Source organism: Ailuropoda melanoleuca, chromosome 6, assembly GCF_002007445.2.
Source record: "Ailuropoda melanoleuca isolate Jingjing chromosome 6, ASM200744v2, whole genome shotgun sequence".
NCBI lineage: Eukaryota > Metazoa > Chordata > Mammalia > Carnivora > Ursidae > Ailuropoda > Ailuropoda melanoleuca.
In genome coordinates this window covers 103,650,414-103,663,676 of record NC_048223.1, presented here as the reverse complement: position 1 = coordinate 103,663,676, position 13,263 = coordinate 103,650,414, and the positions used below count along the sequence as shown (strand labels likewise).

Sequence of the window (13,263 nt, the reverse complement as noted above, 5' to 3'; positions counted from 1 at the left end):
GACCGGAGCCGAAGGCAGACGCTTAACGACTAAGCCACCCAGGTGCCACCCCCCCCAGAAGGTTTTCTTATAAAATGTCCTACCATCTAGATTTGTCTGATTGTTTGCTTATGATTCAACACAGGTGAGACATTTCTGGCAAAGTGCTACCCAGTTGATGTTTTATACTGCATACTGCCACACAGAAGGAGATACAGAGTAATAAGTTGTCCCATTACTGGTGTTGCTGTGTTTGATCATTTGGTTAAGGTGATGTCCATCCAAATCTTGTCATTGTAAAGGTATTTTTCTCAGTAACAAATAAGTAATCTGTGGAGGGTTTGAGTCCCTGTGAATATCTTGTTCCCTGACAGTCCTTTTATCCAATGGTTTTAGCATCTCTTGATAATCTGCCTGAACTGATCACATTAGTGGTGCAAAATGGTCACAAGTGATGTTTACTATGTGGGCGAAATGAACCAGTGCAAGTTAAATCTTATTCTTCCACGTACTTGCATTATACTTCAGAACTTTAATCTCAGAACTATTTCAAGTTCATCTGCTTGACTCCTCCTGACAGTGATTCATAACACCTGTTTTTACATTTCTCTGATCTCTATCCACCTGAAGAAGTACATTAAGTGGAAACCAACATATAAATGCACTGGCTTATGCAGTGGGCAAGGAGTTACCTGTCCATACAAGCAAGAGGTTGCCTAGTCTTTAGAGCCCCCTTTCCTACAGCAGATCAAATTCCCCATCAAGAAAGGGCTATTTTTCCAAAGACAGTTCTTTATCAGAACTTCAGGCATCCCAAGAAGGGAAAGAGGGAAGACACAAAGGGTTCAGGCAAGAGACTCCTGGCACAATTTTTAAAAATTCTGCAAACCACATTAAGTCAGTACCAAATCCCATGGGCCACTGCTTCAGGCCTTCAGGCAGCCTACTTCCCCTTCCCCTGTGAACAGTACTTCTTCCTGGTCAACAATCCTTTAGAACCCAAACATCATCCCCAGATCAACTGCCTTAGAATCCCAGAGAAGCTGATTAAGAAACAGATGCCTCTGTCCCACCTCTGACCAACTGAATCACAGCCATGGAGGGGGTTTGGGACAAACTACCCAGAGGATCTCATGAGCAGCCAGGTTTGGGAACCCTTGCTTAGAAAGGACCCACTGTAGTCTCCCAAAGGGGACTACTCCATAGGACACAAAATGGTAGATAGTAGTTAAGGATCAGTCCCATTATGTGGTAGCCACCTTGCCAACAATTGACCTAAGGGGTCCAGAATGAGGACAGATGAGTTCAACCTAGAGGATCTATTGCACCCCCAATTTACAACCTACTCAAAGATGGAAAAAAAAGTCACTGTCAGATCTATGGTTCTCCAAATTTAGTCTCTACCAGAAGCATCTGGGAACAACACCCCTAAAAGATTCTGAGTCAGAGTTCTGTGGGGCCCAGGAATGTGTGCTTATAACAAGCTCTCCAGGTGCTTCTGACGCAGGGGGTCTGAGGACCACACGTTGAGGGACTCTGGCCTAGATCCTGCTCGTCTATGGCAATCAAAGAGCAAAGGAGTTGGATAAAACTGTCTTGGCCTTCATCTGAAGGCTACTTACCAAACCAAAAAAACAAAATCTGAGGCTATGTGGGGAAGGTTTCTGAGTAATTAATTGGCCACACAGAAACACCCAGATGATATGAAACCTTCCACAAAAGGTATTAAATTTTGCTCTAACATTTTATCCTACTGAAGGACTACAGGCAGGATGAGCTAAGAGCAGGACACCAAGGTCCCAACATAAAGTCCCCACTTCACGTACCATTTTAGCAGTCTCTAGAGGGGCACCAGGAGCACAGACCATCCCCTTGACCACTTGAGACCACTTGAATCAAGTGAATCAGATTTTTCTGACTGTCAATGTCCTGCCTGATTCCAGTTTCCCCCTCACACTGTGAGGGATCAAACTGGACCCAGCAATTCTTTCTCTCTCTCTGCCACACCCTGTACTGTTAACCCAAGGCTTAACCAAGATTAACACATGCTCTTGGGACGTCAGAAATAGAGATGGCTAGGCCACTGGCAGCAGGGAGCAAGGACCATACTAATTATGGGAAATGGGACAGACAGAGAGAGTTGATCAGCTCCATGCTGAGTTGGCATTTGGCTCACTGGAAATCTGAAGTATGGCTGGGAGTCTGCAACAAGGGCTCAGGGTGTCAGAACAGTGGCTGCTAGAGGTCATAGTGGCATAGCCTTCTCTTCCCTGGCCCAGGTAGCTTCCCACCCAGGAAACACCAGGCAGAACAAGCCACCGTCATGGTACAAATGGGGTACAGTACTCCCAGGAAAGGTCACTCCACAGATATCAAAATATGCCTATGAGTTCCCAAAGCCAACCAGGCTCATTGCAAAAGAACCCCCATACCAGCCAGCTCTTGGCGTTCTTACCTGACTGGAACACATATCTGGCCAAGCCCTGCATTAGCTCTGCTGGCCATGTTGGGGGGGCAGACTCCCCTGTTTCTCTCTTCAGACGAAATGTCAATTCAAAGCCAAAACCACTAGGCCCGTCTGTTCCTGTAAATCTGGAAGGAATAAAAAGCAAATGTTTTTAGTTGAACTACCTTAGGAAAACACTGTTTTTAAAGTCCAATTAAAGTTCTCCCCTATTTTTGGTGGCCTCAGCATCCAAACCCCATAATCAGAGGAATCTCTCTCAATAGCTTATAAGGAGCCACAATACTAGTCTTGCGCTCCTGCCAGCCACGGTACACGGGTATGACCTTGGCCCAGCCAAACAAATTCCCTTGGTAGCACTCTAAATTATGAGTTCCACATTTTGTGGCTCTGGAACATTCCTCTAGGTGATTAAGGCTCCATTGCTGAAAATATTCCTTATTCACACTCCTTATCCCTTCCAAGCTGTTAATAAGCACCTACTTAGTTTGCTAAGGACACAAGTCCTGTTGTATGTGTTGTATGCTCTGTGAGGACAAGACCCTTTCTCCACTCCCACCTTCACCCTGCCCCACAAGGGTACAATCCTTGGGCTGGGCTGGCTGGTCTCCAAACTCAGCATTTGTGGACAGGTCCCAAGGCAGATTCCAGATATTGGAAGGGCCTGTATTCTTCCTGAAACCCAGCACTTCCACACGTGCTCATTAATCAGCACATGCTCTTCCTGAAACTTGGTGCCCCGTGTGCACTCTTCAATCACTGGAATGCTGGGGAAGCACGATTTGTGCCCCCTTCTCTCCCCAGATGGCCAAGAATGATGACAGGTACTGCCTCTATGGCCACACTCATCACGGTGATGGTGAGGCGAGGGAGGAATGCCTGTCTCTAACCTCTAGGAAACGCTCAGGAGCTCCAAGTCTTCAGGGAAGTCCCTGAAATGGACTTCTGCCAGAGAAGAAAATGATGTGGATGAGAAAGCAAGTCCTGGTTGGGGAGGGTGACATGCCCCCTTATGGGAGGGAAGCATCCAGGGAGGACTTCCTGAGAGCTCAGGAGGTTTGCCAGCATGGGAAGGGTTAAAAGTTAAAATATGTTCATGGTATAATTTTCAGTAATTATATCTTGTACAAACATGAGCCACAATGATTATACACATGTAAACTCCTCAGCATACAAATACAAACCATAAACTAAGATGACAGCCAACACTTCCTTGCTGGCCAAGCTACCGGAACAGGGAGTCAGAGGTGAGAGTTTCGAAAGGATGATGATGCCCAACCCTGGAATTCCACATGGCATCTTTCCTTCATCACGCTCCTTATCACCCTAGAGAGGCCAGGCCAGGAGACTGGACAGAAAGAGATTCCAAAGTCTCTGGACTTCGGACACTAGTCCTAACCTTGCCTGTGTGCCTGGGGGAGCTTAGCCTTCCTGCACTTGCTGTAGTAGGGAGATAACCTCTGAGAAGCTGTGTTCTCCAAAGGACTGAAAAGGAATCTGTCCTTAGAGTTGTCATGCTGGTGCCTAATTATATTTAAAGAAGGTGTCCATGGTTTGCACTTCCTCTGGGTATCTAGCAATGTGGGAGGCAGAATCCATTCTGAGGGTACACAATTAGAACTTTAGAGACGAGATGAGAAGAAGTTGTTTGGCAGGATGTATTTTCTATTTTCTTCCCTTACTGAACTGTCCTATTTGGGGGCAATTCAATGCAGGGGGGCTAAGGGAATAGCTAAGCAAGCTGAGGCCAGAAAAGCCACCTCCCCAAGGCTGCAGGCTTGAGAGGAGTGTGAAAATCCGAGGTAATGCAATACTGACTCACAGTTAAAACTCCATCGAAGGAGATGGGTCACTAGGCCAAAGGGAAGATTTCAAGCAGATGCCAATTAGAAGCAGCTTTGTAAAATTTATTAGACCATTATTCTAGGGCTTTCATGTTGGGCCAAGAAAAATACATGATTTCTAACCACAAAAACTTGAGAAACAGACAGAAAGAACATGTTCCTCAGACTGCGCAATGGGGAGAACCATCAGATGCAGAGAGAAATCACAGGCATCCAAGCTCTAAGGAAGCTGTGCACGCTTGCACACGCATGTATGAGCGTGCATGCGCGCACGTGCACATGTCCACCATCTGCCTCCACGCGGGGTGCTTTCTGGGCCAGCTCTGGGCTGGGCAGCCCAGCCCTCACTGGGCTCGCTGGGAGGGACAGGCCCGGCCAGATGGTGTCCACCTGCATTTGATTACCACCCACCAAGCTGGCTGGACGCAACCTCTAAACTCTGAAACATGCGTTTGGAATGGCCCAGCCTCAGGATAAACACACAACCTGGAGCCTGTCAGAAGGTCTCTTTTTCAAAGCAGACTTCCCAGGCAACAGCCAAGTGACAAGGTCATTCAGTCTTTCAAGTCCCCTGGAGAGGCCTGGCTTGGTCTGGACTTCCTCACGTGAGAGCTTCTCCAGCCACAGAGGTTTTGTCTGACCAGAGGATGAAGCCCCTCCCAGGGGGCAGCTGTCTCCCACACCCTCTGCGAAAGAAAAGCTGGAGGGAAAACTGGCACATGCTGCAGAAGGAGGGAGGTGGGTCAGAGCAAAGAATTCTTCTAACACAGAAGGCTGCTAAAACACTAGCTGGTGGTAAAGGGGGCCGGTGGAATTTCTTCCCACAGAGATTTTAAAGGAATACATTACAGATTCTCCCCAATCTAGCAGGGAGGGGGTGAGGGGTTCTTGTCTTGTTGCAGAAGGATGGGTGAGGCTGTTTCCAGCTCAAGAACTTCTGATCCTGCTCAATGAGGTAGCCAGGGGAGAGGCTGGCTTTGTCCCAGCAGTTTGGCAAGCTGGGATGTGGCAGCATCCAGAGTATTATCAAACCTGGGCACAGAAAGAACTTGTGTCTTTAATCCCGCACACAGCGACCGACCGCTGGAACCTGCCCAAAAGCCTGCCCCAAGCACCTGGACTAAGAAGGTATCGATCAGCATCCAAGAGGCCAAAGGGACCACTTACAGCAGGCAGAGATGAAAGGCAACCCAGGAGAGACTTTCTGGAGGAAACACAACGGCTGGGGTGGACAGAAAAGAGCTGACCCAAAAGTGGGCACCTCGTGCTCAACACCATTAATTAATAAGGAAATTCAAATCAAACCCACAGTGAGGTACCACTCCATCCCCTCTAGGATGGCTAAAATAAAAGACAGTAACTAGAGTTGACCAGTATGTGGAGAAATTGCAACTCTCACACACTGCAGGTGGGATGTCGAATGGCAGAGCTGCTTTGTAAAACAGTCTGGCAGTTCCTCAAGAAGTTAAACATAGAGTTACCACACGACCCAACAGTTCCACTCCTACCCGAAAGAACTGCAAATAAATGTTTACACAAAAACTTGTACATTGGGGCACCTGGGTGGCTCAGTTGGTTAAGCATCTGACTTCAGCTCAGGTCATGATCTCAAGGTCCTGGGGTTGAGCCCCACATCAGGCTCCTTGCTTGGCAGGGAGTCTGCTGGTGCTTCTGCCCCACCCCCTGCTCATGCTCTCTCTCATGCTCTCTCTCTCTCTCTCTCTCAAATAAAGAAATAAAGGGGCGCCTGGGTGGCTCAGCCATTAAGCGTCTGCCTTTGGATCAGGTCATGATCCCAGAGCCCCACATCGGGCTCCCTGCTTGGTGGGAAGCCTGCTTCTCCCTCTCCCACTCCCCTTGCTTGCATTCCCTCCCTCGGGGTCTCTCTCTGTCATATAAATAAATAAAATTTAAAAAAAAAAGAAATAAAATCTAAAAAAAAAACCCAAAAAACAAAACAACAACAAAAAAAACCCTAGTACATTAATGTTCATAGTAGCATTATTCATAACAGCCAAAAAGTAGAAGCAACCCAATGTCATCAATGGATGGGTGGACAAACAAAATGTAGTACATTCATATAACGGAATAAAGAAGAATGATACCCTGATACAACATGGATGAACCCTGAAAACATTATGCTAAGTGAATAAAGCCAGATACAAAAGGCCACATAATGTATGATTCCATTTATACAACATGGCCAGAATAAACAAATCCAGAGACCGAAAGTATATTAGTGGTTGCCAGGGGCTAGGGGGAGTAGAGAATGGGGAGTGACTGCTAATGGGCACAGTTTCTTTTTGGGGTGGTGGAAATGTTCTGGAATTAAATAGTGATGATAGTTGCACAACCTTATGAATATACTAAAAAACACTGAATTATACACTTTAAAAAGGTAAATTTCATGGTATGTGAATTACATATAAAAAATAAAAGCTGGTATCTCAGGTACACCTCAGTGCTGGGGAGGCAAGCCAAGCACACCACATAAGCCAGGTCTTTGCTTCACTCTACCTATTAATAACCTCAATGATTAACTGAATGCCTATTAAGTTTTAGGCCTTGGACTAAGTACTTATGTCATAGCATTTAATTCTCCAACAAGACTCAGCACTGCTATTGTTGTTGTTGTGTTTTAAAGATTTTATTTATTTATTTGACAGGGAGAGACAGCCAGTGAGAGAGGGAACACAGCAGGGGGAGTAGGAGAGGAAGAAGCAGGCTCCCAGTGGAGCAGGGAGCCCGATGTGGGGCTCGACCCCAGGACTCTGGTATCAGGCCTTAGCTGAAGGCAGATGCTTAACGACTGAGACATCCAGGTGCCCCAAGACTCAGCCACTGTTATCTTCATTTAACTAACATGAGAAAAAGATACTAAAGAGAGTTTAAGTAATATTCCATATGTCACACAGCAAGCAAGACATAGAGCTTGGACTTGAAGTCCGCTTGACTCCAAAGTCCATCTTCTTACTGCCATGTGACCTCAGGCAAGACATTTGACCTTTCTGTGCCTCAGTTTCCTCATTCATAAAATGGGGATAATAACAAAACAGTAACTAATTCAGAGTTGTGAGGATTAAATGTTAGAAACTTCCTGGAACCCTATAAGCGTTATATCACTTATGCTAAGTAAAAGGAGCCAGTCATGAAAGACCATATATTGTATGATTCCATTGATATGACATGATAAATAATATAACTGCAACTGTTTTCTTGGGTTTTTCTTCAAAGATTTTATTTATTCATTTGAGAGAGAGAGAGACAGCATGAGCAGGGGGAGGGGAGGGGCAGAAGGAGAGGGAGAAGCAGGTTCCCCACTGAGCAAGGAGCCCAACACTGGCTCAATCCCAGGACCCCGAGGATCATGACCTGAGCGGAAGGCAGATATTTAACCAGCTGAGCCACCCAGGCGCCCCATATAAGTCGTAATATATAATATAAATTACATGTATATTATATAAAATGTCCACAACAGGCAAATCTGTAGAGACAGAAAGCTGACTGGTGACTGTGCAGGGCTGGGGGACTGAGGACAAATGTGGAGGGACTGCTAATGCGTATGGGGTTTCTTTTTAGGGTGATGAAGAAGTTCTAAAATTAGATTATGATGATGGTTACATAACTCTGTGAATGTACTAAAACTACTAAATTATACATGTTAAGTGGGTGAACTGTATGGTATGTGAGTTATATCTCCATAAAGCTGTTCTTAAAAATTGAGGGGGAAAAAGGAAAGATTGATAGTAAAAGAATTCAAACTACAGATATATAGATATAGGTACAAACATACAAAGAGATGTTCAAACTCAATCATGATAGGAGAAATGCAACTTAAGTACAAATTAAAGCAACAAGAGGGATGCCTGGGTGGCTCAGTCAGTTAAGCGTCTGCCTTCAGCTCAGGTATTGATCCCAGGGTCCTGGGATCGAGTCCTGCATTGGGCTCCTTGCTCAGCGGAGAACCTCCTTCTCCCTCTGCCTGCCGCTCCCCCTGCTTGTGCTCTCTTTCTCTCTGACAAATAAATAAATAGAATCTTTTTAAAAAATCTCTTTAAAAAATAAAGCAACAAGAGACACGATTCTCACCTATCAGATTGGCAAAAATTAAAAAGTAGGTATTATTCTGTTGGTGAGGCTGTGGAGAAAGAGGTATTTTCATACGCTACTGGTGGGGATAAAAGTTAGTACAACCATTTTGGAGGGTAAGTTAGTAATACCTAACAAAATTACATATATTTTACCTTTTGACCTAGCAATCCCACTTCTAAGAATTTGTAATTGCAAAATATTGGAGACAACCTAAATGCCCATTCATAGAAAAGTGGTTCAAAGAGTATTATGCAGCTATGAGGAAGAGTTAACAAACTGGTATGGATACTGTCAAGTAAAAAAAGCAAAAAGTACTACAGTATACTACCTGTTGAGGAAGAAAGCGGGAGATAGGAAAATATACAATACATCTGCTCATTTGTGCAAAAAGCAACACAGGAAGAATAAATCAGAAACTACTAAGATTAGCTACCTACAGGCAGTAGGTAGGAACGAGGTGTAAAGGACTGCAGGGTGGGGGGCAGGGCACATTTCTGTGAATATGTATCCTGGTGTATAATAAGTGCTCAATAAAGACAAAAAGAATGAACAGGCTCAGGCAGCAACCCTTTCCATCAAGATCCAGCCTGACCCCAGAGGAAGTGGCCCCTGCTGGGCTCCAGACCCTCTGATACCCTGTGGAAGTGCTCTGGCAAGCCTACAGTGCAGCTGGCAACAAGCCTGACCCCTCTCACGTCACAAATGTGACCACCCACCTAACTTTTCAAGACATGTTTGCCTACTGTAAGCCCACAGCTCAGGATGTTGCAACATACCTGAGCTGCAAGGCAAACACTCTTGGCACTGTATCATTACACTCGACTGGGCTCTGGGCTGAAGAAGTGTGCTGCAGGGGAAGGGTGGGGGGAGAGCCAGCCCAAGTATCCAGGGCTCTTTTACTCCCCTCTCTGAAAAGCAGCAAACACCCACCAACCATCAAAAAACAGTTGGTCGGGAAGAGTCAACACATAATCTGAGCTCCTGCTCTGCCTGGGCAGCTTAAATTCCAGAACAACAAGCAGGAGCCCTGGTCAGTGTGCCCAGAAACAAATGTGGAAAGGCCAGGAAACAGGAAGTGGATCTGGCTCTTCCCCTCATCCTTCTAGCCATCTCTAGCCTCCCATGATCTGGGGAGACTCCAGCTCTTTACCTAGTTCCTAAAAAGACTTCATCGTGGGCCCAAGGACTCTGGTGTCACTGGAATAGGGCGACCAAATTGTCCTTGTTTTCACAGGACCTTCCTGGCTTTAGAATTGAAAATCTCCTGTCCTGGGAAAGCCATTAATCTCAGGCAAATTGGAATAATCACCCAACACTGAAGTGTCACTACTTGACCCATGCAAAGCAAAATGCCACCAAATCCGAAAGCACCAAATATGCATCAAGAGCCACCAAAATGTCAGCAGAGTCTCTGGAGCCAGGCTGCCTCTGCTCAAGTTCTGGCTCTGCTACTTCCTGGCCGGAGGGCAAATCACGTATCCTCTCTGTGCTTCAATTTCTTCATCTGTAGAAATGGAGATATAAAGAATAAACCCTGGAGTCCGGGTGATAATGATATGTCAATGTAGGTCCATTGATTTTGTAACAAATGTGCCATTCTGGTGCCGGATGCTGATCATGGGGGAGGCCGTGCATGTGTGGTGGTGGAGGGTATATATGGGAACTCTATATCCACTCAATTTTGCTGTGAACCTAAAACTGCTCTAAAAAATAAAGTCTATTTAAAAAAACATTAAAAAGTCTGTTTTTATTTATTTATTTTATTTGTTTGTTTGTTAAGGTAGGTTCCACACCCGTCGTGGAGCCCAACACGGGGCCTGAATTCATGACCCTGAGATCAAGACCTGAGCCAAGATCAGGAGTCAGACGTTTAACCGTCTGAGCCACCCAGGAGCCCCTAAAGTCTGTTTTTTAAAATGGAGATATAAGTCGCTATCATACCTACTTAATGAATTCGTGTATATGAACCCCTCAGAGCAATGCCTGGAACATAGTAGGTACTGTCTCAGTGTCAGCTATTATCTACAGTAGTTCCCAGCTCTGGAAATTCACCCTAACAGCATAATCTTGTATTTGGAAAAAGTCTTTTGCATAAATATATTCCATGGTATTTATAAAAGTAAAGAATTCAGAAGCAGTCTAAATGTTCTACAAGTTGAGGTATTCTGAGTTCTGGTGCATGGAATTGCGGGACATCACACAGTCATTAAAAATGAGAGTTCTGAAAACAGGAGGACTAATCTCTGAGCTTTGAGAAGCAAAGGGCCTTGCACCCCTCTCTAACTGGTGAGAGAAAAGGGACGGTAACATCAGAACCGCACTCTGAAGTCTCTGTTGTTTGCTGTTCACCTGTTGTTAACTATAGGATAAAAATATAAATAACTCTTCTTAAAGCGGTCACGCAATTGGAAGCCTTGTGCGTTGCTGGTGGGAATGTGAAGTAGTGCAGCTAGAAAATAGTGTGGTGGTTCCTCAAAAAAAAAAACCAACATAGCTTTATCACATGATTCAGCAACTCCATTCCTGGGTATAACCCAATAGAAGTGAAAACAGGGACTCACACAGATACTCGCACAACCACGTTCGCAACAGCATCGTTCACAGTAGCCAAAAGGTGAAAACAACCCAAACGTCTCTTCACCGGTGAGCAGATACACAAAATATGGTACGTCTACACGATGGACTATTATTCCGCCTTAAAAAGGAAGGAAACTCTGACACATGCTACAACATGGATGAACGTTGAAAACATTATGCTAAGTGATATAAGCCAGACACAAAATGGGCCAATGTATGATTCCACTCATATGAGGTCCCTAGAGTAGTCAAATTCATAGACACCAAAAATAGAATGGTGGCTGCCATATCTCCATAAAAAATGCAGATATGAGTAGCTAGAATGCGGTGAGGGAGGCAGAGTGGGGAGTTACTGTTTAATGAGTGTAGAGCTTCAGCTGGGAAGATGAAAAAGTTCTGGAAATGGATGGTGGTGATGGCTGCATAACAATGTGAATGTACTTAATCTCACTAAACCATATGCCTAAAAATGGTTAAAATGGTAAATATAGATTTTACTACAAACAGTCATGAAAAAGCATGAAACAAAATCTCATACAAAGTGTGAGTCAAAATGTTTGTGCAGGGGCGCCTGGGTGGCTCAGTCAGTTGAGAATCCGACTCTTGATTTCGGCTCGGGCCATGATCTCAGGGTTGTAGGATCAAGCCCCATATCGGGCTCCACCTCAGTGTGCAATCTGCTTGTCCCTCTCCCTCTGCTCCTCCCCCTGCTTGTGTTCTCTTTCTCTCTCTAAAATAAATAAATAAATAAACAAACAAATAAACAAATAAAATCTTTAAAAATATATATTTGTGTATACACACACAATGTAAAAATATATGAAAAAATATATGTGAGAAAAAGACAGGAAGAAAATGCAGTAAAATTATTATAGTGGCTATCACAGTGTAATTTTTCTTTTTCAAATTTCTTTGTATTTTCCAAATTTTCTACTGTTTATAATCTCTGGTCTAGACTGTAAACCCCACAAGGACAGGGCTGGGTCATATTCACTACTGTATCTTCCAGACTTCTCATAGAATCTGTTGGCTAAGGGTACATTTGGACCCTCCGGGTATGACAGGAGGAGCCTGTGGTCAGCACCCTCTTTCCCAGGAGGTGGCTTAGATATTTCCGTTGGTATCTGAAGCAAGGAATGCTGGGCCAACTAAGGCCCCTGTCAAGGCTCCACCTTGTGGGGGTGGTACCTCTGAAGTCGGGTCTAGAGACTGTGGCTCAGGCTCAAGCTCAAAACTGTTGTCAAAAGAAAAGGGAGAGTACACTATTTGCCTCAGGAAACACATGGCACAGGAGGCCAGGCCGGTCCAATTCCAGAACCAGAAGTGATGCTACTTCATTCCCTACAAAGGCTCCTGTTGTCTCTTCTTCCCCTTTCCTCTTTCCCTACTTCTTGGTGGGTCTTCCCCTCTAATCTGCCCTTCTTGGAAATTAGGCTTAGTTCCCAGCCTTACTCAGTTGGACATTCTCTCCCAGAAAAAAGGAGCCTGTAGGTCCTTTCCCTGGGGAACAGATCTGCAGACCTTTTCCTTTGGTGGCTTCCCTCCAAGGGCACACACAACCTCCATTTACGTCTCTGCATAGAGCAAAGCCTAGCCTTAACCCCAGCAAGACCCAGAGATTACAAAAAGACCTAAACTGAAGACCTCCAGTAGCTCTGGGGCTCTGTAAGAAGGCTGCCCACCTCTTCTCCACCTCTGCCTCCCAGAGCAATGCCAAGCACATTCAAGGATCACTCATCCAAACTCCAGGACAGGCTTGGAGCACCAAGTTTCTTGAGGTGAATTTGCTCCAAGGCCCTCAGTGCTGCCCAAACCTCATGATGCCCTGGAATTAGCCACTGCTCCATCCCTTACGCACATACAGAGAATAAAGATCTGCCTGGCAGGGGTGCCTGGGTGGCTCAGTCGTTAAGCGTCTGCCTTCGGCTCAGGGCGTGATCCCAGCATTCTGGGATTGAGCCCCACATTAGGCTTCTCCGCTGGGAGCCTGCTTCTTCCTCTCCCACTCCCCCTGCTTGTGTTCCCTCTCTCGCTGGCTGTCTCTCTCTGTCAAATAAATAAATAAAATCTTAAAAAAAAAGAAAAAGAAAAAGAAAAAGATCTGCCTGGCAAAGGGAGGGCGCCACCGGAAAGCACTTCCCTAGGGAAAACAGAATGTGAGCATTTCCCTGTGCATGGCCTTCACCTGTCCCCTAGGGTACCTTCTAGGTGAAAAAAGAGGGACAGAAATCAAAGCCCAAATGGATGAAAGACCTCAATGTGAGACAGGAATCCATCAAAATTCTAGAGGAGAACATAGGCAACAAA

General features: G+C 45.3%; 1 protein-coding gene across 3 annotated transcripts in view; it reads right to left on the bottom strand.

Annotated features, from left to right (window-relative positions):
- Nucleotides 1–13,263, bottom strand: part of SUFU (SUFU negative regulator of hedgehog signaling) — a 122,523-nt gene that overhangs the window by 81,516 nt on the left and 27,744 nt on the right. For all 3 annotated transcript variants that reach the window (XM_034663194.1, XM_034663192.1, XM_034663193.1), the window contains exon 3: nt 2,435–2,571. In XM_034663194.1, the coding sequence (XP_034519085.1) occupies nt 2,435–2,571 (137 nt within the window). The remainder of the gene's footprint in view (nt 1–2,434; nt 2,572–13,263) is intronic.